The 26,019-nt window shown below is 47.3% G+C and overlaps 1 protein-coding gene across 1 annotated transcript in view; it reads right to left on the reverse strand.

The window, feature by feature from the left end:
• LOC144828412 (uncharacterized) overlaps nt 1-26,019 on the reverse strand; it is a 2,343,931-nt gene that overhangs the window by 809,933 nt on the left and 1,507,979 nt on the right. Inside the window, exon 18 of the mRNA XM_078686536.1 lies at nt 6,177-6,212. Within this exon, the coding sequence (XP_078542662.1) occupies nt 6,177-6,212 (36 nt within the window). The remainder of the gene's footprint in view (nt 1-6,176; nt 6,213-26,019) is intronic.

The raw sequence follows: 26,019 nt of genomic DNA on the forward strand, positions 1-26,019 counted from the left end.
ACATGCGTTTCCACTTACCACATGCGTTTGTACTTACCACAGCCGGAAGCAGTCAGTCTATCACTCTCCTGTTGTTTTTTCCTTCTCTGTTTCGGCTTGCTGTCCCGTTCTTCTTTCAGCAGCCCCCTCCATTGGTTTACAGCCCCAGTCATTCAGGACGGCCCGTGTTTCGCATTTCACACAGTAATGAAGCACTACCCTCCCCTGCGCACGCTGCCTCCACCTCAGAGCTGCCGCCCTGCGTGCGTCGCCACTCAGCACCACACTGTCGTATGTTGTCAATAACCATTTATTTGTCGCTTAAATTGAAGCAGCCATTACATCTGACCTCCCTGTTTCATTAATTATGGATAGATTATTAGATGTGAACATCTGCAAAAGCTTGCTGCTGAACTCACGTCCTGGCTGGGATTAGATAAAGTATTTAACTGATGCTTATTGTCGGGCCAGAACCTCAACTGGGAAGCCGGGGGATTCGAGTACTAAGAAACCCCCATCAGCAGGCACCTACAGTTGTTTAGTATTGCCACCATTTCCCAAAAGGTTTTGCCATTTATTATTTACATGTATTTATAGTTGTCATAACATACTTGATAAAAGCTCTTGGTAGGCACTGCATTTCCAGTCATTGTCACGTCTGCCAGAATGGAAATAGTACACACAGCACAGCGCGTTTTCTTTCTCCTGCTATCATTGTTAACGCGTGGCGGATAAAGCTTCATTGCAGGCTGTTGAGCTAAATTGTAGCTTTATTGGAATTCCACCACAGGGCTGACATAAAAAGGGCAGTAGCATATGTAATGAAAACAAGCATTGGCATAGCCAATAGGTCTCACCTTTGGGACCTTATAAGTGTTTAACCATGCAACAGTGAATGTTGTTGCACCAAGGATATTATGCTGCATAACTAAATACTTATAAGGTCCCAAAAGCGAAACCTATTGGCTATGCCAATGCCTGTTATACCTACCTGTACTCACCATTTTAGTACTATGGTAGAAATCTACCATGCTTTTTCTCTGTTGGTGCTTACAATCATTTATATCTGTTTCTGTCTAATAGTTATTTTACACTAGAATGACGCTGGTTTAATAATGCTTATTGAAAATGTCACTTAACACAAATAAGGGATGGGAGGGTCCCAGGGATATTTTATATACCTGCAAGGATTACATCCTCAATCAATACATTTAACAACAAAGAAATCATTGGGTCTGAAGTGCCTATACCTGCACAAGGAAACACTAGAGATAGTCTTTAGTGGCTTGTGGGGAGATCCTTTCAGGACGAATCCCTCACCTACCATTGGTGGCATCCTTCATCATCTGGGATTCTTGTCTTGGAGAGAAAGCCTGGTCTCGTCAAGGGCTACAACTCCCTCACTGAGAGGAAGGAGCTATGGGATGTTTTTATTCCTATGCCTACTAGGATATACTTTAGCCTTATAGCCCGCCGTAGTGGGCTATACCGGCTATTAAAGGCCCGCTGCAGCGTTAAAGGCCCGAGCCAAAGGCATGGGCCTTTAACAAGGCAGCAGGGCTTTAATAGCTGGTATAGCCCTGCTACGGATGGCTATAAGGCTATTAGAACATTCTGCTACTAGAGGGCAGAATGTTCTAACAAATTAAACAAAGGTTTCAGGGAGCGTGAGGGTCTAGAAATCCCCTCAGGCTCCCTGTAGCCTTTGTTCACAGCCAGAGCTATGAACAAAGAAGCATTGGAATGTTGGAGCTCCGGGCTTATACCAGCCATTATAAGCCTAGAGCACTCCATTGTTTTCAATGGACCGCCCAACATTCCAATGTTCTAATAAATCCTACAGATGAGTAAGACCAAAACTAGTGTGATGAGGGTGCAGTGGTACAAAAAGAAGAACTCTAAAGTGTAGGTGGTGAAGCTAAAACTGACTAAGAGCGATGGAGTTGCCTTTATTCGTTCGTTCTCGCTGCCAGGATTAAAAACAGCGCACCTGCAGTATGGATAGAAAACTGCATGTGTCAGCTGAAAAAAGTAGGTCTACATGTATCAGCCTTGGGGACCCATAATAGTGTTGCAGCTTTCCTCAGGCCCCCAGGCGTCAGACTGGATCCGAAGAATTTTTCTTCAAGAGTACCCCTGCGCATCGGTAGGTGGCGTTGGTCGACTCCGCGTTTCTCGTTGGAATCGTGATCGCCGGAATGACTTTGCAGTATCTACTTAGACACCGCCCCTGCACTCTGATGTCACTAGAGCCATGCAAGACACTGACCACTGGTACAAAAACCTAGGGCCCTGAAAGGGAGTCTTTTACCCTAGAAGTCAGTTCGCAGAACGGGGAGGATGGGTGTGGCAGTGAGGTATCCATAACTAATATATGTCTCTTGCAGATCTATCGTTACCGAAGGTAATTAACTTGTTCATCTGAAAGACTACTTGTTATGGATTCCTCACCTTAAAAAAGATACTCCAGCAATACCAACCCCGGAGGTGGGTCTGCATACTAAGTTCACACCAGAAAGTCCTGGAGAATTGAACGGCCAAAGAAACCGCCTCTCTGGACTTGGCTGTTCAGTCAGTAATGTTTGGTAAACGTGTGCAATGAAGCCCACATGGCTGCCTGGCAGATGTCATGAAGGGGAACTCCAAGTTCCAAAGCAGTAGTGGCTGCTGTCGCCCTGGTGGAATTAGCGCACAGCCCCACGGCAGGTTCCTTTTTCGCTAAGGAATAACTAATTTTGATGCAAAGAATGACCCAACGAGAGATGGTCTGCTTTTGCACGGCCTGACCTTTCTTGGCACCCACCTAGCCAACAAAGAGCTGATCATCCACATGGAATTGTTTTGTGCGATCCAGATTGAAAGAAAGCGCACGTTTTGGATCCAAACGGCGGAGCCTCTCCTCCTCTTTAGAATGAAGCGGCAGCGAGAAGAAGGAGGGCAAAGTGATGGTCTGTCCTATGCGGAAAGAGTAATCACTTTGGGAAGGAAAGAAGGCCTAGTGCGAAGGACAACCTTGTCCAGATGAACAGCCAGGAAAGGATGTTTGGAAGAAAGAGACTGAAGCTCACTCACCCTTCGAACAGAGGTAATAGCAACCAAAGAGGCAGTTTTGAGTGTCAAAAGACAGAGAGGAAAGTTATGTAGTGGCTCAAAAGGAGCGCACATGAAGTAGGTCAGAACCAGGTTCAAGACCCACTGGGGCATTACGAAAGGGATAGGAGGAAACAAGTGAGTAATGCCCTTGAAGGAAACTATTTACAATGGGGGAGTTGAAAAGAAACGTTGTTCTGGAAGGCGAAAAAAGGCCGAAATGGCAAAAGATAGCCCTTGAGAGTGCCCAGAGCGGAACCCTGCTGGGCCAAGGAAAGAATGAAGAGGAGAACCTCTAAAAGAGGGGCAGAAAGTGATTCACAGCCTTTGCTGTGCACCATCCCACAAATTTGTTCCAACTACAGGCGTATACTGTTTTGGTGGAGGGATGCCTGGCTGCCAAGATAAATTTACAGCCTTTGGGAGAAAGGTCGAAAGCTGTCAATTTTCGCAGCTCAATCTCCATGCAAGGAGGTGGAGGCTGGAAAGGGTCGGGTGGAGGACCATCCCCTGCTGCTGCGACAGAAGATCCTCCCGAAGGGGCAGTCTGATTGGAGGATCGATGCCCACGTGCAAGAGCTCACAATACCAGACCATTCGTGCCCAGTCCAGAGCCACAAGAATGACTTGGGCCCAGTTGAGCTTGATCTTCTTCAACACTCTGGGCATAAGTGGTATAGGCCGAAAGGCATATAGAAGACCGCAACTTCAATAGCGACGAAATGCATCGCCTAGCGAATGCCGCCTTGGAAATTGCAACGTGCAGCACTGCTGACATTGCGCGTTCTCTTAAGTGGCAAATAAATCTAACCGAGACTCTCCCCACTGCTGAAAGAGACCTTGCACCACCTCCGAGTGAATACACCATTTGTGATCCATCATGCACCGGCGGCTCAGGTCGTCCGGCCTGGCATTCAGAGAACCTGCATGGTGTTTAACCACCAAGGACATGCCCTGATGTTCCAGCCACTTCCAGAGAAAAAGTGCCTCCTGACATAGGGTCCACAACACACCCCGCCCCGTTTGTTGCAGTACCACATGGTAGTGGCGTTATCCATGAACACCTGCACTACTCTTCCTTTGACGGAAGGAAGGAATGCCTTCAGTGCAAGACCAATTGCCCAGATCTCCAGAAGCTTGACGTGGAGTCCGGACTCCACCAGAGACCAGAAGCCTCTGATCTCCACCTCTCCCATGTGGCCGCCCCACCCCAGAACTGATGCGTCTGTCTCCACTGGGAACTCTGGTTGGGGAAGGGAGAGGGACCTGCTGTTGACCCAATCCTGGCTCGTTAGCCCCCACTGCAACTGGTGTGCAGTGCCCTCCAGGATTTGGTCGCAATCAGAAATATTCCCCATATGCTGTGCCCACTGGAACTTCAGGTCCCACTGCAGAGCCCGCATATACCACCTGGCATAGTCCACAAGCAGGATGCAGGAGGCCATGAATCCCAGTAGCTGCAGGGTAATTCTAACCGAAATCCAGGATAGAGGCTGAAAGATCAGAATCGTAGCCTGAATATCCCAGACTTGCTGCTCGGGAAGATAAGCCCAAAACTGCGATGTGTCCAGAACCGCTCCAATGAAAAGGAGCTTCCGGGATTGTGACTTCGCCACGTTGATGGTGAACCCCAGCGAATGCAGGAATTCAGCCGAAGTCTGGAGGTGGAATACAACAGCCTGAGATTAGCCCGCCTTCAACAGCCAGTTGTCACGATAGGGGAAGACTGGAACTCCTGATCTGCGCAGATGAGCTGCCAGCACTACCATCACTTTTGTGAACACCCGAGAGGCGCAGGTAAGGCCAAAGGGGAGCACGGTAAACTGAAAGTGCTCGTGGCCTACTGTGAACCGCAGGTAACGCCTATGGGCGGGCAGGACGAGGATGTATAAATAGGCATCCTGCAAGTCCAATGCTACCATCCAGTCTCCAGTGTCTAGGGCAGACAGGACCTGAGCCAATGTCAACATATTGAACGTCTCCTTCCGGAGGAAGCGGTTGACGTTCCTGGGAATCTAAGATAGGACGCAGGCCCTTGTCTTTCTTGGGCACAAGAAAGTAGTGGGAATAACAACCACAACCTACTTCTGGGGCAGGGACTCACTTGATGGCTCCCTTGGCCAGGAGAGCCATATCTTCCTGGTAGATAAGGGCCTAGTGATCATCCGACATGCAATGTTATTGAGGTGGCATGAATGGAGGGGTAGGCTCGAAGGGGAGGGTGTAGCCCCTTTGGACTATCTGCAAAATCCACCTGTCGGATGCGAGTTTGACCCAGTGGGGGTGGTCATGTTTAATCCTGCCACCCACTGGAGACTGGTGGCCATGAAAGGTCGGACTAGGGGGGCTTGGAGGTTGCTTCAGGGGTTGCGCTGGTGGACTGGCCTGCCCTCACGCCCCCAGACCCACGATGGTGGGTCCCACATGCCCGGCTGTGCAGAGGCTGGACAGCTTGCGCAGGCCTGTGGCTCTGGGCGGAACGTGGCGAGGCACCCCTCCTGTAACCACGAGAGGGGCTAAAAGCAGACTGTGCAGGGCTAGATGTAGAAGCGAGGCCCAAGGATCTGGCCGTAGCCCTTGAGTCCTTAAAGCTCTCAAGCGCGTTGTCTGCTTTGTCGCCAAACAAGCGATGGCCATCAAAGAGCATGTCCAAAAGCGTGGCTTGGACATTACCCGAAAAGCCGGTAGACCTCAGCCAGGTGTAGTGCCTCAGGCCTACTGATGCTGAAACCGTCCTTCCCAGCGAGGCGACGAAGTCCAGTCCACATCGTATGGCGAACTTCACTGTGTCTCTCCTTTCGGCATCTGCACGGGAGTGCACGGCCCGGGCCTCCTCCGGGGACTGTGGCAGCACATGCGCAACCGTGTTCTACACTGAATGGGAGTAACAGTAGAATATTAGGCAATATATTTTCCTACCAGGATTGCTTTACTCTGTACTGTCTGTGTATCCAACAATTTCTAGAATGACCTAACATGTTCCCACAAACCCATTTCTTTAGAATACATGTGGAAAATAAGAATATTAATAATTTCCACAAATCAAGAGTGCAAATATCTTACTGTAGAGGACCAAAACCAATATTTAAACAGGCCAGTGTACTTACTTGCTTTCGAACGACGGACAATTTCCTTGGCAGAACCTGGAGAGAGTAAATACAAAGTTTAAAAGTAATACTTCAAATTACATACAAAATACATCCTTCAGCAAACATTTTCTTAAATGCAACCAGAATCCTAGCCCTTAGCCAGGACTGTCTGAGCCCGTACAATAAACTTTCATGGCCTTTGAATCAATGGATTTAAAGCAATAAACAATGGGTTACTTACTTCCAGGAAGGATATTTATGGTCGATACTCTAACTGCAGGTTCGTTACTTTGTGATTCCTCACCTTGTGAATCTCCCTACGCACTTAACTGGATTCAGAGACTGATGCAATAGCTACAGGTGGAGCCATAGCCAATTGTTGCAACTTCAACCCACCTCTGGACATGACAACACAAAGCTGCATAACAGTGCCATCGCAGTATGCTGACTTCAGGTCAAACATAATTTCTTTCCATCCCAAAGACATGGAACATAGCAGACAAATGTAATGGTAGCTTGCTGTCTGCTTAATCTAACGAAGACCCTTATTAAATCCTGAAAAATTCTGCTGCCTAAACGGGAGGCGGGAGGGTGGTAGGGAATCTGTAGGTAGATTAACCCTGAAGGTAAGTAACTTAAGGTGCTGGATACCTCTAACGACAGAGTTCCCTCTTTGCGAATCAAAGTCAGAGCAATTCCCATTCCAGGGAGGTAGGTCTGAGGAGTGGACTTTACATGGGTCCGGCATAAAAGAGAGGGCAAAAATAAATCCTTTCCCTAAGGAAGTGTGAATCAATGCAGTAGTTTCTGATAACAGTATGAGCAGATGCTTACATGGCTGCTTGTCAGATGTGTTATTCTGGAAGGCCCTGAGGGCTGTAGTTATTACTGAAATAAGCTATAAGGATTCAAAAGGATCCTTTTTGGCCAAGGTGAGGAATTGCTTGAAGCAGAGGATAATTCATCAGAAGAAGGTCTCATTCTGGACTGTCTTTCGATTATTGGGCTCAGCAAACATCTGAATATCCTCCCTAGGATCTTCAATAGGTTGATTGACAGCTACTAGTACCTCACATCCTGCATTAAAAATACGTGTCAGCTGGTTTGAGAATATGCAGCTTTCGGTTTGCTAAGCAAGCACTTCAGAAGATTGTACAGATCATTCTTGAGGCTAAGGAAGATCACAGTGTGGGTCTTCCACTTCTGAAAATTGTCTTTTTTTATTTTTATTTCTCAACTTCTTTCTTTTTTTGTCCTTCTCCTACTCCCTTCGTTTCATTTTTATTATTTCTTTCTATCTTTGTGCTCTCTTACCTTTCTTTCTGTCTTGATTTATTTTCGTTTTTTGCGCTTTCACATCTTTTTTTCCCTTTTTTTCCTATAACTTTAATTCTATAGTCCTTTCCCTTTTCCAGTCTTTATTTCTGCTTTGCCTTTCTCTTTTTCTTTATTTTCTTCCTTTATTTTTAATTGGTGTTTATCTCTCTCTAATTTGTCTTCCTTCTTCTCCTTTCTTCTTCCAATACTCTTGCATACCTTTCTTTCGTCTCTTTTTTCTGTTTCAAATTTGTTTTTTACTTTGTTCTTTGCTATTCCTTCTTTCTTCGTGTCTTCCTTGCCTGTCATTATTTTTTATTTTTTCACTCCTTTTCTTAAAAGCTCTAGAAATCACCATTGCCTCGGCCACACCAGAGCTATCATGATCATGGTCAAGACGGATTTTTGAACTGATGGTGGTATCAGAGCAGTAGGGGAAAAGCAGATAGAAATGTGTTCCTTCCTGCTTTAGTACATGGTGTACCTAGAATTGTGTTTATGAATGTGGTTGAGAAAAAAGGCCTAAGAGATAGGTGCACTGCCTTTGGCTCAAGGAAGTGGGTGAACACAGATCATGTGTTATGCCAGGACATAGGCTTGCCTCATGGATGCAGTATTTTTGGACAGGGAGTTGTACCCACAGCACTACCCTCAGAGTGGTGAAAGAAAACTGCCTTTGCCACGAGTAAAGCAGCCTGAGTGTGGTAGTGGCAGTATACAGTGTAGTGATCAGTAGGAGTGAACAGGTCGCGTTTTACCTGTTTAACTGGAGTGAGGCCTACAGGCTCACTCATTTAGCAATATGCTCCTGTATGCTTAACTCACCCGTTGCCTATATCGGTATGGAGTGTAGAGCTGCGCAGTGCATGTGTGTTATATGCAAGTGCAGGATGTATGTGTGCCTGTGAAAGGTACAATACATGGAAGATTCTAGCTTCCATTTTGGGAGACTCATGGCTAACCAGACTAACATGAGGAGGTAAAGTAATCCCCCTCATTCAAATTTCTGGATTGTTACATTTCTGTGAGCTGGGTGGGACCTACTGGAGAAAGGAGGGTCAGGGTCTTCAGTGTACTTCAAAGGGAGCTGTTTGAGTTAGAGAGGGCACTGGGAAGGGGCAGGGCACATCTCAGGAATGAGATGGGGCTGATAGGAGAATAATAAAGAGTAGGGCCTCAGCCCTGGGCTAGCCTATGAATATATATATATATCACTGTGACTGACATCCAGGTGTGAACCTCCAATCATTCCCATTGCATGTGTAGTGAAGCTATCAGATTTGGAGGTACTACTGCTGTGACACACTGCTTTCTGAAAGAGGGGCAGGGCAGAGGAGAGGGTCCTTCAAAAGGAAGCAGACCCTCAACATAAACTTCAAAGACTCAGACTCTGAGTCACATTTGGTGTCTGGATAAGGACTTTAAGAAGGGGAGCTTGAGGCCCACAGAATTGTCAGATGTAAAGCAACCAGTCGGGCTGGCGAGGAGGAGAAGGTCTGTAAACGTCTGTCTGTGTGCAGTACTGGGGTCAAGGCCTGCTAGTCTCCCAGCTGAGTGAGGTGATATCACCCAGGTAATCCAAGACCATCTGTCCCATGCGCCTGAAGCACCAGTGCCTGCTTGGCAGCCCAGACGAGTATGCCCTGTGAGAGCATTGGAGAGAGTGTGATCTAGAGGGGGATCCAGGCAATTGGATCCCTGTAGGGAGATGTGAGAAGATGGCTGCTGCACCGATCAGGTTGTTCCCGTATGCAGGTTAAATGTGGCGATCCTATATGCCAGGTGGGGCCACCGTGAAGATTGCTGCTGTGCCTTATGTCTATGTACAGTGTGATGATGAACACCCTGCATGACGGGGGTAAGGAACTGAGACTAGGCAAGGAGATTGGTCTGGTTGAGGTTGACACTGCAAGGAGGAGGCTGCCGTGGTGACCAGTGTGGGCCTAAACCCTGACTGAGGACTAGCACCAGGAGAATCAGACTGCAGACTCTACGTTGGAAGAATCCAAAGAAACTTACCACCATCAGAGGAGTATTGAGAACTCCTTGTTCACAGCCTCCATAGGACCATGTATGAGGAACTTGAAGAGACTCAACCCCTCACTCTGTGGGTGACGAGTGAGGAGCTTACTGGAGGTAGACGCTGCAGCTTCATCGCCAGTGAAGGGAGCATGCTCGGAGACTTCAGCCGCTCAAATCATGTTGATGTAGTTAAGACTGATTTACGGGCCGAACGGCCCTAGGGGATTTTCCTGCCTTATAGTGCTCTATGATGGAACACTTTTGACTTTAAATAAAGAACTGCAGTGGGACTCCTGAGACTCGGATTACTAGTGGGCTTAACCAAAAGGATGCCTATAGTGACTAGTCACTACTGCTATCGAGGTTGGGTAGCTTGCGTCCCCCTATGGCTAGATTGGATGGAACGTGATGGGGCACCCCTTCCATAGCCAAGAAGGGGCAAAAGGCAGTTTACGTGGGGCGAGAGGTTGCCACAAGGCCCAAGGATCTGGCCGTAGCCCTAGAATCCTTGAAGCGCTTGAGCGCTGTGTCTGCCTCGTCCTGAACAGGCCATCAAAGGGCATGTCCAGAAAGGTGGATTGGACATCCCCAGAGAAAACCAGACGTCTTTAACCAAACGGCTACTGATGTGGAAACCCTCTGCCACTACACGGGTGAGAACAGCCTGGGCCTCCTCAGGGCACTCTGGCAGAAATTGGGCAACTGTATGGGTATAGCGGCCCAAGAGACATGTGGTGTTCACTGACCGCAGCGCTAAGCTGGCGGAATAAAACATCTTCTTCCTAAGGGGGTCCAGCTTCTTGGATTACCTATCTGGGAGAGCAGTAGGGAATGCGCCCTTAGAGGACGAGGCATGGACCACCAAGCTCTCCGGGAACGGGTGCTGGGAGAGGAAAAGTGGGTCACCCAGGGCAGGGCTGTGGTGTTGTGCAATCATCCCATCCATTGCAGCCCCTGTTCTGGGCTTGGGCCAGGTGCCCAGAAGGACGTCGTAAGGTTTTCGTTAAAAGGATGCAGGGGATCCGAAGAGGCCACTGCCAGTTGAACTACCTCAGTCAGGAGGTTATTCTTGACAGCCACAGTAGGAAGCTCCCGGCCCAAGGCCTCAGCCTCCCTACGAGACACTACTGCATATGAAGCTCCCTCCTCCGTAGCCACGGTAGGGGGGAGAGCATGCCAAGGTCTGGGGAGGTATCCTAACCACTGGCATCACCCAGTTCCTCTTGCCAGTCTGGCTCTTCAAGCTGGTCAGCCAAAGGGTCTACAGACCCCTCCCACTCCTCCTCACCCTCCTCTGTTTGCCACTCTGGGTGGTAGGGAGCAACAGGAACGGCACAGCAGTAAAATATACCTTCTGGCTCCAGTAACCAATGTCGAGTGGCGTCGGTCCGGTGCTGTGTCGAACTTGGGGGTGAGGCTGGGGTCGGCGCCGTTTGGCAGGTACAACCAACACTGGGGCGTTGTCACTGGAATTGGCCCCAAATTGATCTGGATCCAAACCTGGAACCGCTGGCATCGAAGGCCCAGGGTTCCCAGCCGACAGGCACGCCGGCAGAGTCAGGCTACCCAAAGATGCTATGAAGCACTTCGTAAAAAGCTCCAAGCTGGGCAGGAGACGCTCTGGCTCTGGGAAAGGGAGGGAAGCGCTGAGCCGTCCCGGAAGTAGCCTCTGAAGACTGAGTTGGAGAGCGACGACGCTCTGGGTCCTGTTTTACGTCGGCCGATGGACGGGGAGAAGGTGAAGAGCGACGATGCTTCTTCATCTTCTTCTTGTGCTTTGACTTACCTGAGGAGTGCGAAGACTTCGATGACGAATGGTGGTGGCTCCACGACCGAACCTTAGATCTTCCTCTTGACCGGTACCTCGAATGACGCAGAGCGGACTGCAAGGCCTCCAAGAGCTTTCGGGACCACTGCCACAAAGACTTCGGATTCATGGCCCAGCAGTCAGAGCACAACTTCGGGTCCAGGTCGCGCACCAGTCACCAGAGGCACTCGAGGTGCGGATCCATCACGTACATCAATTTGTGACAGGAGTCACAAGGCTTGAAGCCGGTCCGAGGATGGGACATCCCTCATGCTACCAGGAGTCGTAGTCTCAAAAAAGGCATCGACAAAAGTCAAAAAAAGTTTAGTAAAAAACTGACTAAGGGGCAAGCTCTCTCCGGATCTGTGCTGGCTGGAGCGGAAAAAGAAAGAACTGATGCCAGTGCGTAGCAGTGGCGTCTAAGTAGACACTGTGATGTCATCCCAGCGACCATGATACCGATGACAGATACAGAGTCAACGGATGCCACCTACTGAAGCGCAGAGGTACTGCTAAGAGAAAAATTCTCCAGATCCAGTCTGATGCCTGGGGGTAATTCTAAGGTAAGGAATCTATAACTAATGGTCTCTTTCAGATTATCGTATTTTGATCTGCGGACCTGTGTCCACCCCCCTGTGTTTACCCTCTACCTGTGAAACCTTGGACTGCTCAACCTGCGCTACCACTGAGAGTCAAGTGCTGAAGGGGTACTTGGGCCAGCTGCTCAGGATCCATAGTAGGAAGGGCCTCAGAAAATCAGGATTAATTCATGAATTGTTGGTTCATTTTTGTTCCACCTGTTTAGCTAAAAGTATGGTGACACTTTTTCTGAAGTGCTCCTTATACCACTTACTTAGTATATGGTTTGTGAGGCTCCTTGGCATAACTGTATTTGTGCAACTTACAGTATACTAATTGAGTAACTTGTGATGTACTTCGATCTCTGAACTCATAAAGAGTGCAGAGGGGTTGTGTTAGACATAAATACATATATATTTGATATATACATTGTGTGGTGTCCTTTCACTTGGTATTCAAGGGATTATAATTGGTAAAACAGCTTGCTTCACCTGCTTTCTGAAGTCTGGACTGCTGGTCCATGCTACCACTAGGATAGCTTGTCTATAAGGTTGACTTTACAACCACCATCAATAAGGGTCTTTTAGACTGGTGCAAGGTGCCCACTAGAATAGTGGACATCATATGCCAGGCTAACTTCTCACAGAGAAATCATCCCTCCCCCTCTAATCTTGCCCTCCTCAGAAGTGCTAGGGCCAATTATAAGAAACACATCTTCAATGAAAAGGCCTCCTTTTTCCATGCCCAGCTTGACCGAGCCAAGAATAGATCTAGGGAACTATTCAGCATTAGCAAAAACCAAACAGCTTCTGCCCCTCCCAAACCGACCGCCTCTATCGATCGATGTGAGGAAATTTCTTCCTTTTTTTCTGAGAAAATTGCCAAAATTGATCTATCCTTCGCTTTATGTCCCCCACCACAGAGCGCACTTCCACGCCATGTCCTCCCACCCAAGTCACCTTGGACTCCTTCTCCCCTTCCTGACTCTATCCCTCTCCCCTCTGTGATGTTTGGATTGTATTTTGGAAAGGGTGAATGAGAGATTGAATGAAGGAAGTTTGATTTTTGAAGAAATTAATGTTTTTATTGTTACAATCATATTGTAAAAATTTAAAAAGTTAAATTTTGCATTGGTGCTAGAATTTTGAAATAATAAAATGAAAAGGTTGATTCAGACAGAATTAGCAGTTGAGTACACATTTTGTTGGATGTTGAATTTGTTGGTAGAAGTTAAGATGGAATAAGTAAACAGTACTGGCGGTTTTTCAGTTAAATATTGTTCAGAGGCTTGGCCTTACTGTTGGGAGTCCAAACCCAGTGGTGTTATTGAGTATTATAGCAGACGGCTGTCTGCGAGGTTGCCCAAGTAGCGGTGACTGTGGTATTAGATAGTTGTAGAGTTACTTCTTGCAGTATCGTTGTCCCGCGTCATGGGAAATAATTTTTTGTTCGAGCTTTTGTTGGTGTTGTAAGACATCTAGATTGTTTGAGTGTGGTGAAATGTCTGAAAGTGATACGTTTGCATATAGCGAGGAACACATAAGAAAACTCCTAGCTGCCTCCCCTCTTTGCCTCTGCTTCACTGAGCATTTCAGCCCAAAATCAGAATGAAACAGAGAAACTAATTAGGTTAAAGAAAAAACAAATAAGAACCGATCTCCATGGTCATTTTTTGTTACAACAGCTTAGATCAGGCACAATCCTGAAGGTCTCCAAATAAAGAACGTACCGGTAATATTTACTGAAGATCCCATTTACAAAAAAGGATATAGCTTCATAGAAACTAAGTGTAGCCGTGACCTGATGGTCCTAACTGTAGAAACTGCACAAAGGATATCAAAACCACAACTGGAAGAAATTGAGATTTTAGAAAGTGCGATTTCAACTAATCAGCGGATAACTGATTCGAAGGTTCTGCTTGAAAAAGTAGCAAAGGTAATTGCAGAATTTAAAGATCACACCATAAATCAAAAAGGCAATCAATTTGAAAAAGATTAAAATAATTTCAACCTCAACAAGGTCTATCCTTATTTACAGTCAGATTTTTACTCAAGACCACAGTCACGAAGATACCTTCAAGAATTTCAAGGAAGGTCGGCAAATAATTTCATTACTTTTTCAGACACTTCTTCTTCTGCAAGTAGTAGCGAAGGAGAAAATACTGAACCCCGGAGAAATATAAATAGGAGAGGATCTTATCAACAACAGCAGGTACCTTTTTTAGGGAGAGGCCAACCGAAAGCCCGAGGCCGAATAAGGTTCAACCAACAACCATGGGAAATGTCAACTCGTCGACACAACTACAAAAGAACAAGTTACTTACCTTCTGTAGATAAAGTATCTGCCTGTGGATTCCTCACCTTGTGAATATCCCCTTGTGTCAGCAACATTCGGAAATTCTTTTCGTAGCTTCGCGCTGACGACGTCACAGAGGCACGGCATCGTTCGCGGCTCCGATGACATCACCGACACCATAGTAGGCCCACGCCGTCGTGATGACGTCAGTTCCGCCCTTTTTTCTGTGCCTTAGAGGCACACAGACAGACCGACAACAGTAGATAGATACACAGTATACAATAGTCAAGATAACACACACAGTGTAAAGACAATGTAGTAATTCAAGTAGAATAAAACACTACTTTTGAGAATAACATATATACAATAAAACATTGCCATTATCTAAGGTATAGAAGAGTGGACAACGGGGAGGCGGGTGGGCATGTGAGGAATCAACAGGCAGATACTGTATCTACCAGAAAAAGCGTTACCGAAGGTAAGTAACTTGTTCTTCTGATAGATACATCTGCCAGTGGATTCCTCACCTTGTGAATAGAGTCCCACAGCAGTCCTCACTCCCGGAGGAGGGTGTCCACTCTCCTATACCAGAAAATCCTGGAGGACAGAACGCGCAAAGTGGCCGTCCCTCCTCACCTTGGTATCCAAGCAGTAATGCTTCGCAAAAGTGTGGAGGGAGGCCCAAGTTTGCGCTCTACAAATGTCCTCAACAGGCACACCCCTAGACAAAGCAGATGTTGAAGACTTTGCTCTAGTAGAATGAGCCCTAATACCCTCTGGAGGTTCCTTACCCGCCAGGGAGTAGCAGAACTTGATGCATAGTATGATCCATCTTGAAAGTGTGCGCTTGTGCACAGCTTTTCCCTTCTTGCAACTAGCAAATCCAACAAACAGCTGGTCATCCACCCTGAACTCTCTTGTCCTGTCCAGGTAGAAGCTCACTGCCCTCTTCGGGTCCAAGCGGTGAAGTCTCTCCTCCTCTCTCCTCCTCCTTGGAAGGGTGGGGGGGAGGATAGAAGGTAGGAAGGGTAATAGACTGTCCTAGATGGAAGGGAGTTACCACCTTAGGCAGAAAAGCAGCCCTGGTCCTTAGAACCATTTGTTCAGCATGAATGGTCAAGAATGGGGTCTTTGAACTAAGAGCTTGAAGCACACTTACCCTCCTTGCCGAGGTAATTGCAACAAGGAAAACCGTCTTAAAAGACAAAAGTCTCATGGGACACTTGGGCAAAGGTTCGAAAGGAGAACCCATCAGGAAAGTAAGCACCAGATATAAGTCCCATTGAGGCACAATAAAGGGAGTAGGAGGAAATTTATTTATAAGGCCCTTCAAAAATCTTAAAACCACAGGAGATTTGAACAATGACGGCTGATACGGCAAACAGAGAAATGCTGACCAAGCCGAAAGATAACCCTTAACTGTGGCAACAGCAAACCCTTGCTGCGCCAAAGAAAGAGCAAACTGCAGAATATCAGACAAACGAGCCTTCAAAGGGTCAACAGATTTCTCTCCACACCAAGTGACAAATCTAGACAATCTGTATGAATAGATCAATTTGGTGGAGTCACGCCTTGCCGAAAGAATAACATCCACCACATCATGTGGGAGAGAAACGGAATTCAGGTTGCCCCGTTCAATCTCCATGCATGAAGGTGTACGGTCTGGAGGTGGGGGTGTAGAACCTGCCCCTCCATCTGAGAGAGGAGATCTGTCCTGAAAGGGAGACGGAGCGGCAGGCACGAGGAGAGGTGGAGAAGATCTGTGTACCACACCCTTCTTGGCCAATCCGGGGCGATCAATATAACTTTGGCCCGGTCTTGGCGAATCTTCCTCAGAACCCGAGGAATCAAGGGTATGGGAGGAAACGCTAAAGCAGTTGCGAGTCCCAACTCAACTGAAAGGCGCCCCACAAAGCTCCCTGCATCGGATACTGGAGGCTGCAGAATGACGAGCAGTGAGCATTCTTGCGAGTGGCGAACAGGTCCACCTGAGAAGTTCCCCACATCCGAAAGACGTGATGAACTACCTCTGGATGAAGCCTCCACTCGTGGTCAGCTGAGAACTGCCGACTGAGACTGTCTGCACGCACGTTCAGAACTCCGGCCAGATGATTTGCCATCAGACAAATCTGATGATCCTGAATCCAGGACCAGAGACGCAGAGCCTCTCTGCAGAGACACTGCGACCCTACTTCTCCCTGCTTGTTGACATACCACATCGCAGTGGTGTTGTCCGTCAGGACCTGAACTGACCGACCGCGAAGGGAAGGGAGGAAGGCCTTGAGCGCCAGACGTATCGCCCGCAACTCTAGAAGGTTGATGTGAAGCAACATTTCCTCTGGAGACCAAAGACCCTTGACCTCCAGATCCCCCAGATGAGCACCCCACCCTAGAGGGGATGCATCTGTTATCACTGTGGCCACAGCTGGAGGCAGTTGAAAAGGCTTCCCTTGAGACACGTTGCCTTCCACTCCCCACCAAGACAGATCCGATGCAGTTTCTCTGGAGATCCTCATGTGACAGCATGCATTGTTGACCAACAGATTGCAGGAAGCCATCAGACCGAGCAGGCGAAGGACCTTCAGGACTGGAACGACCGCTCCATTGTGAAATAAAGGAATCAACTCCTGTATGTCGTGAATCCTTTGTGGAGGAGGGAATGCACGACACACAGTTGTATCCAGTACCGCACCTATGAACAGGTTGTGCTGGGAGGGCACAAGGTGAGATTTGGGCACATTTATTGAAAAACCCAACCTGTACAACAACTGAGTTGTCACATGCAGATGATGGAATACCTTCTCTAGAGATTCTGCTTTGATCAGCCAATCGTCCAGATACGGGAATGCTGGTATCCCCGATCTTCCGAGATGTGCCGCCACCACAGCCATCACCTGGGTGAAGACTCGAGGCGCAGTAGTAAGACCAAACGGTAGAACCACAAACTGGTAATGTTGCTATCCCACCGTAAAACTGAGATACTTCCTGTGTGACTGCAGGATAGGGATGTGAAAATATGCATCCTGCAAGTCTATTGACACCATAGTGGAGAAGTGTGGCTCAGTGGTTAGAGGCGGCAGACCCGGAAGTTGAGATCAGCCGTGGACCAGGGTTCGTTTCCCCGCCTCGGCGGGTCTCGGGCTAAAAAAAAAAATTCCACGGACTCGACAATTCTCGCTCCGGTGCCTACTCGACTCACGGGGTCACACTCTGCAACTCTGGGCAATAGCTTGCTTAATCTCCACTACCGCCCCTCGCGGCGGGATGCCTGGCTTTCACCTTGTGAATACCCTGCCGGGGTATCTCTCACAGGGGAATACCAGGACGGGTTCCCTAAGCAAGCGCCTTGAGACCCCTGGGTGAACTAATGGATGTTGGGGCACTTAAGAAGGTCCTGGAAGTCTGTAGGTGGCTATTTGTAGCAGTATAGTGTCAGCCCCTGTTTTTCATGATAAGGAGACTACAAACCATAGTAAGACACTCACCTCTCACAGCCGATTCATAAACAAGAGTAAAGGGACACAACAGCTCCATGGGGATCCTACAAGATACAGTTCTTATGCCATGAATAATGTGTTCTCCATATAGCAGGACTGTGTAATTAAGAAGCAGCGTTTATGTTGGACGGCCTTTATGTGCCCTTATAAAATCTTTGTATTAGGCATTAGTTCAGGATGGATTTCATTACGCAGAAGTAGCTCTCACTATTGAAAAGTTTGAAAACCCCTTCCTAGAATGTATACATGCAGCAGGACATCAGCCTGTACATTTGCCAGTTTTGATTTACACCCTATCCAGGCACAGAATCAAGACTGTTTAATACATGTGAAAACCTCTTTTTGGCCTTTGTTGAAGACCAGTAAGCAACCTAGATATGCCTTGACCTCTCAGCTTCATACTACATTGGCACTCTTTCAGGATTAAGGCTACGCACATATTCATTATCAGTCACAAGGTGAACAGGGGTAGGAGACTGTAGCAAACAGGCCAATGAAAACTGAAGAGGATCAACGTCTAGATCCAATTATCCTTTGAAATTCACGTAGTGTTCTTTGCGATAGGAAGCTTCCTATCTCACTTGGTAGATGCCAAGACGTAGTATGGGATGAAGTACTCTGTAATTGTAAAGAACACCACGTGAACTTCAAAGGATAATTGGATCTAGACGTTGTATCTGGAGTAACGCGACATAACTTGGAACCCCAATGTGGGTTGGAAATATCACCACATTTAAAATCTCAACACTCTGAAAGATATAGCCTTGACGAAGTCGCGGGATCACGCCCCAATTGCGACGAAACACGTGTTGGCTGTGGCTGAAACCAAAAGAATAAAAGCCTGAAAAGAAAGGACTGAAAGAAATTGTCTACATCGTGTTTTTTGAAAATGAATGTGTCTTTACTTTAATGGGGAAACCCTTTGAAAACGTAACGTGTGCTTGGGAGTGAAGTAAAAGGAGAAGCTCTCCAGACCTTGCTAGTCTGACTCGAAGCCAATCTTCACTTCCTGCCTGGATTGCGTTTGCCAAGGCTTGTTGGGTCCAGTCCGGATACCGACACCGCAGTCAACTAGATCCTTTGTGGGAGAGCCCGAATCTAGCCCCTGGTCCTCGTTGACACCTCCTGGTCCTCGTGGCTGCAGAGACAAGCTTCGCCTCTCCACCTGAAATTATCACGACATCGCGTGGTTCCTTCCTGGTTCCTTCCTGGTCACTGGCTAGTGACCGAGACTCTGTCCCCTCTGCTTTCAGGTTCTTCACTTCTTCGATCCACCCTTGGATCCACCCGGACACTTTTCCTCTGGTCGCCTGCAGCACTTCTTTGCAGATCTCCATAGAAAACGACGACGAAACCCGACACAAAAAGACACCTATGCACCCGGGTTCCCTGGGTGAGGTAACGCGAGTACTCCGGTGCTCCCGTGGGTCTTGAGTCTCGAAGTGTCCTAGTCTAAGGGGATTTTACTGTAGTCCATCCGGAAGTGTCCTTAAACAGTAACTTTGTAACTTCTTTGTTCTCCATTATAAGTCAATGGTAACTCACAACTGTGTTTAGACACTGCACGCGTCCCCCGTGGGTCTCCTACTTCCTAACCTTTGGTTGTCTAGTGTAGCCCCAGCGATTCCCTAGGCCCTAGGCCTATTCACTATTTCTGAAGTGCTCCTTATACCACTTACTTAGTATATGGTTTGTGAGGCCCCTTGGCATAACTGTATTTGTGCAACTTACAGTATACTAATTGAGTAACTTGTGATGTACTTCGATCTCTGAACTCATAAAGAGTGCAGAGGGGTTGTGTTAGACATAAATACATATATATTTGATATATACATTGTGTGGTGTCCTTTCACTTGGTATTCAAGGGATTATAATTGGTAAAACAGCTTGCTTCACCTGCTTTCTGAAGTCTGGACTGCTGGTCCATGCTACCACTAGGATAGCTTGTCTATAAGGTTGACTTTACAACCACCATCAATAAGGGTCTTTTAGACTGGCGCAAGGTGCCCACTAGAATAGTGGACATCATATGCCAGGCTAACTTCTCACAGAGAAATCATCCCTCCCCCTCTAATCTTGCCCTCCTCAAAAGTGCTAGGGCCAATTATAAGAAACACATCTTCAATGAAAAGGCCTCCTTTTTCCATGCCCAGCTTGACCGAGCCAAGAATAGATCTAGGGAACTATTCAGCATTAGCAAAAACCAAACAGCTTCTGCCCCTCCCAAACCGACCGCCTCTATCGATCGATGTGAGGAAATTTCTTCCTTTTTTTCTGAGAAAATTGCCAAAATTGATCTATCCTTCGCTTTATGTCCCCCACCACAGAGCGCACTTCCACGCCATGTCCTCCCACCCAAGTCACCTTGGACTCCTTCTCCCCTTCCTGACTCTATCCCTCTCCCCTCTGTGATGTTTGGATTGTATTTTGGAAAGGGTGAATGAGAGATTGAATGAAGGAAGTTTGATTTTTGAAGAAATTAATGTTTTTATTGTTGCAATCATATTGTAAAAATTTAAAAAGTTAAATTTTGCATTGGTGCTAGAATTTTGAAATAATAAAATGAAAAGGTTGATTCAGACAGAATTAGCAGTCGAGTACACATTTTGTTGGATGTTGAATTTGTTGGTAGAAGTTAAGATGGAATAAGTAAACAGTACTGGCGGTTTTTCAGTTAAATATTGTTCAGAGGCTTGGCCTTACTGTTGGGAGTCCAAACCCAGTGGTGTTATTGAGTATTATAGCAGACGGCTGTCTGCGAGGTTGCCCAAGTAGCGGTGACTGTGGTATTAGATAGTTGTAGAGTTACTTCTTGCAGTATCGTTGTCCCGCGTCATGGGAAATAATTTTTTGTTCGAGCTTTTGTTGGTGTTGTAAGACATCTAGATTGTTTGAGTGTGGTGAAATGTCTGAAAGTGATACGTTTGCATATAGCGAGGAACACATAAGAAAACTCCTAGCTGCCTCCCCTCTTTGCCTCTGCTTCACTGAGCATTTCAGCCCAAAATCAGAATGAAACAGAGAAACTAATTAGGTTAAAGAAAAAACAAATAAGAACCGATCTCCATGGTCATTTTTTGTTACAACAGCTTAGATCAGGCACAATCCTGAAGGTCTCCAAATAAAGAACGTACCGGTAATATTTACTGAAGATCCCATTTACAAAAAAGGATATAGCTTCATAGAAACTAAGTGTAGCCGTGACCTGATGGTCCTAACTGTAGAAACTGCACAAAGGATATCAAAACCACAACTGGAAGAAATTGAGATTTTAGAAAGTGCGATTTCAACTAATCAGCGGATAACTGATTCGAAGGTTCTGCTTGAAAAAGTAGCGAAGGTAATTGCAGAATTTAAAGATCACACCATAAATCAAAAAGGCAATCAATTTGAAAAAGATTAAAATAATTTCAACCTCAACAAGGTCTATCCTTATTTACAGTCAGATTTTTACTCAAGACCACAGTCACGAAGATACCTTCAAGAATTTCAAGGAAGGTCGGCAAATAATTTCATTACTTTTTCAGACACTTCTTCTTCTGCAAGTAGTAGCGAAGGAGAAAATACTGAACCCCGGAGAAATATAAATAGGAGAGGATCTTATCAACAACAGCAGGTACCTTTTTTAGGGAGAGGCCAACCTAAAGCTCGAGGCCGAATAAGGTTCAACCAACAACCATGGGAAATGTCAACTCGTCGACACAACTACAAAAGAACAAGTTACTTACCTTCTGTAGATAAAGTATCTGCCTGTGGATTCCTCACCTTGTGAATATCCCCTTGTGTCAGCAACATTCGGAAATTCTTTTCGTAGCTTCGCGCCGACGACGTCACAGAGGCACGGCATCGTTCGCGACTCCGATGACATCACCGACACCATAATAGGCCCACGCCGTCGTGATGACGTCAGTTCCGCCCTTTTTTCTGTGCCTTAGAGGCACACAGACAGACCGACAACAGTAGATAGATACACAGTATACAATAGTCAAGATAACACACACAGTGTAAAGACAATGTAGTAATTCAAGTAGAATAAAACACTACTTTTGAGAATAACATATATACAATAAAACATTGCCATTATCTAAGGTATAGAAGAGTGGACAACGGGGAGGCGGGTGGGCATGTGAGGAATCAACAGGCAGATACTGTATCTACCAGAAAAAGCGTTACCGAAGGTAAGTAACTTGTTCTTCTGATAGATACATCTGCCAGTGGATTCCTCACCTTGTGAATAGAGTCCCACAGCAGTCCTCACTCCCGGAGGAGGGTGTCCACTCTCCTATACCAGAAAATCCTGGAGGACAGAACGCGCAAAGTGGCCGTCCCTCCTCACCTTGGTATCCAAGCAGTAATGCTTCGCAAAAGTGTGGAGGGAGGCCCAAGTTTGCGCTCTACAAATGTCCTCAACAGGCACACCCCTAGACAAAGCAGATGTTGAAGAATTTGCTCTAGTAGAATGAGCCCTAATACCCTCTGGAGGTTCCTTACCCGCCAGGGAGTAGCAGAACTTGATGCATAGTATGATCCATCTTGAAAGTGTGCGCTTGTGCACAGCTTTTCCCTTCTTGCAACTAGCAAATCCAACAAACAGCTGGTCATCCACCCTGAACTCTCTTGTCCTGTCCAGGTAGAAGCTCACTGCCCTCTTCGGGTCCAAGCGGTGAAGTCTCTCCTCCTCTCTCCTCCTCCTTGGAAGGGTGGGGGGGAGGATAGAAGGTAGGAAGGGTAATAGACTGTCCTAGATGGAAGGGAGTTACCACCTTAGGCAGAAAAGCAGCCCTGGTCCTTAGAACCATTTGTTCAGCATGAATGGTCAAGAATGGGGTCTTTGAACTAAGAGCTTGAAGCACACTTACCCTCCTTGCCGAGGTAATTGCAACAAGGAAAACCGTCTTAAAAGACAAAAGTCTCATGGGACACTTGGGCAAAGGTTCGAAAGGAGAACCCATCAGGAAAGTAAGCACCAGATATAAGTCCCATTGAGGCACAATAAAGGGAGTAGGAGGAAATTTATTTATAAGGCCCTTCAAAAATCTTAAAACCACAGGAGATTTGAACAATGACGGCTGATACGGCAAACAGAGAAATGCTGACAAAGCCGAAAGATAACCCTTAACTGTGGCAACAGCAAACCCTTGCTGCGCCAAAGAAAGAGCAAACTGCAGAATATCAGACAAACGAGCCTTCAAAGGGTCAACAGATTTCTCTCCACACCAAGTGACAAATCTAGACAATCTGTATGAATAGATCAATTTGGTGGAGTCACGCCTTGCCGAAAGAATAACATCCACCACATCATGTGGGAGAGAAACGGAATTCAGGTTGCCCCGTTCAATCTCCATGCATGAAGGTGTACGGTCTGGAGGTGGGGGTGTAGAACCTGCCCCTCCATCTGAGAGAGGAGATCTGTCCTGAAAGGGAGACGGAGCGGCAGGCACGAGGAGAGGTGGAGAAGATCTGTGTACCACACCCTTCTTGGCCAATCCGGGGCGATCAATATAACTTTGGCCCGGTCTTGGCGAATCTTCCTCAGAACCCGAGGAATCAAGGGTATGGGAGGAAACGCTAAAGCAGTTGCGAGTCCCAACTCAACTGAAACGCGCCCCACAAAGCTCCCTGCATCGGATACTGGAGGCTGCAGAATGACGAGCAGTGAGCATTCTTGCGAGTGGCGAACAGGTCCACCTGAGAAGTTCCCCACATCCGAAAGACGTGATGAACTACCTCTGGATGAAGCCTCCACTCGTGGTCAGCTGAGAACTGCCGACTGAGACTGTCTGCACGCACGTTCAGAACTCCGGCCAGATGATTTGCCATCAGACAAATCTGATGATCCTGAATCCAGGACCAGAGACACAGAGCCTCTCTGCAGAGACACTGCGACCCTACTTCTCCCTGCTTGTTGACATACCACATCGCAGTGGTGTTGTCCGTCAGGACCTGAACTGACCGACCGCGAAGGGAAGGGAGGAAGGCCTTGAGCGCCAGACGTATCGCCCGCAACTCTAGAAGGTTGATGTGAAGCAACATTTCCTCTGGAGACCAAAGACCCTTGACCTCCAGATCCCCCAGATGAGCACCCCACCCTAGAGGGGATGCATCTGTTATCACTGTGGCCACAGCTGGAGGCAGTTGAAAAGGCTTCCCTTGAGACACGTTGCCTTCCACTCCCCACCAAGACAGATCCGATGCAGTTTCTCTGGAGATCCTCATGTGACAGCATGCATTGTTGACCAACAGATTGCAGGAAGCCATCAGACCGAGCAGGCGAAGGACCTTCAGGACTGGAACGACCGCTCCATTGTGAAATAAAGGAATCAACTCCTGTATGTCGTGAATCCTTTGTGGAGGAAGGAATGCACGACACACAGTTGTATCCAGTACCGCACCTATGAACAGGTTGTGCTGGGAGGGCACAAGGTGAGATTTGGGCACATTTATTGAAAAACCCAACCTGTACAACAACTGAGTTGTCACATGCAGATGATGGAATACCTTCTCTAGAGATTCTGCTTTGATCAGCCAATCGTCCAGATACGGGAATGCTGGTATCCCCGATCTTCCGAGATGTGCCGCCACCACAGCCATCACCTGGGTGAAGACTCGAGGCGCAGTAGTAAGACCAAACGGTAGAACCACAAACTGGTAATGTTGCTATCCCACCGTAAAACTGAGATACTTCCTGTGTGACTGCAGGATAGGGATGTGAAAATATGCATCCTGCAAGTCTATTGACACCATAGTGGAGAAGTGTGGCTCAGTGGTTAGAGGCGGCAGACCCGGAAGTTGAGATCAGCCGTGGACCAGGGTTCGTTTCCCCGCCTCGGCGGGTCTCGGGCTAAAAAAAAAAATTCCATGGACTCGACAATTCTCGCTCCGGTGCCTACTCGACTCACGGGGTCACACTCTGCAACTCTGGGCAATAGCTTGCTTAATCTCCACTACCGCCCCTCGCGGCGGGATGCCTGGCTTTCACCTTGTGAATACCCTGCCGGGGTATCTCTCACAGGGGAATACCAGGACGGGTTCCCTAAGCAAGCGCCTTGAGACCCCTGGGTGAAACGTGCGCTATATAAATCGAAATACATTTACATTTACATTTACATCCAGTCTTCTTCCATCAGCGCCTGAAGAACCTGTGCAAGGGTGAGCATCTTGAACTTCTCCTGTTTTAGGTAAAGGTTCAAGATCCTGAGATCCACGATTGGACGAAGTCTGCCTTCCTTCTTGGGTATCAGGAAATACCAGGAGTAGCACCCCTGACCCCTTTCCTGCCCTGGAACCATCTCTATCGCACCCTTTCTTAACAATGTCTGGACTTCCTCCTGCAGGAGTAACAGGTGTTCCTCCATGCAGAAACCTTGGCAAGGAGAGTAATTCGGAGGGAATTCCCGAAAGGGAAGAGCATACCCATTTTCTACGAGATTGAGAACCCAAAGATCTGATGTAACCGATTCCCAATCCCGTAGAAAATGGGTAAGCCGGCCCCCACTGGGCCTACATGATACGGAATGGTGGATCTAGGGATGCTTTTCTGTGTCTGGGGGGTTGGAAGAGGTGGAGGAGGAGGAGGCTTGATGCCCTCCTGGACGAGCTATTTGCCTACCCCTGTATGATTTATAGAGTGGATTCTGCTGTTGCTGCTGCTGTTGATCTTGACGGTAGGGACGAAATGAAGAACGTCCAAAACCCCTAAACCTTTTGATAGATGAACCTCTAGTCTGCAGCCCCAAAGATTTGGCAGTAGCCCTACTGTCCTTAAATCTTTCCAAGGCTGCATCAGCTTTTTTACCAAAAAGATCAATACCATCAAAAGGCAAATCCGAAAAGTCTGATGACTTCAGCCAGGCAGCCCTTCTAGAGGCAACAGCAGTTCCCATGATGCGAGCAACAGAATGAGCGGTGTCTAGTCCACTCTGGATCACTTGACGTGCAGCCGCCTGCACATCAGCCAATACCTCATCAAAATCCTTCCTGTTGTCATCAGGAATTTTAGGAGCCAACAATCGCAAAGAATGCATCTGGGCATGTATGTATCTACCCATAAGGCAAGTGGCATTAGTCGACTTTAAAGCCATACTTGCTGAAGAGAAAGACTTCTTCGCAGTCTGATCTTGTTTCTTGGATTCCTTATCCCCAGGCACTTGAGGGAAAGCACCCACAGTCTTTCTTGAACAGGCTGCCTGAATAACCAGACTTTCAGGCAAAGGATGCGAGGATAAAAATTCAGGATCCCCAGGTGCAACTCTATACCTCCTTGCATCAATTTTAGCCACTGCTGGAGCAGTAAGAGGCTTGCTCCAAACCTCCGAAATAGGTTCAGTTAATGCTTCATTAATGG

Source organism: Lissotriton helveticus, chromosome 4_1 (assembly GCF_964261635.1).
Source record: "Lissotriton helveticus chromosome 4_1, aLisHel1.1, whole genome shotgun sequence".
NCBI lineage: Eukaryota > Metazoa > Chordata > Amphibia > Caudata > Salamandridae > Lissotriton > Lissotriton helveticus.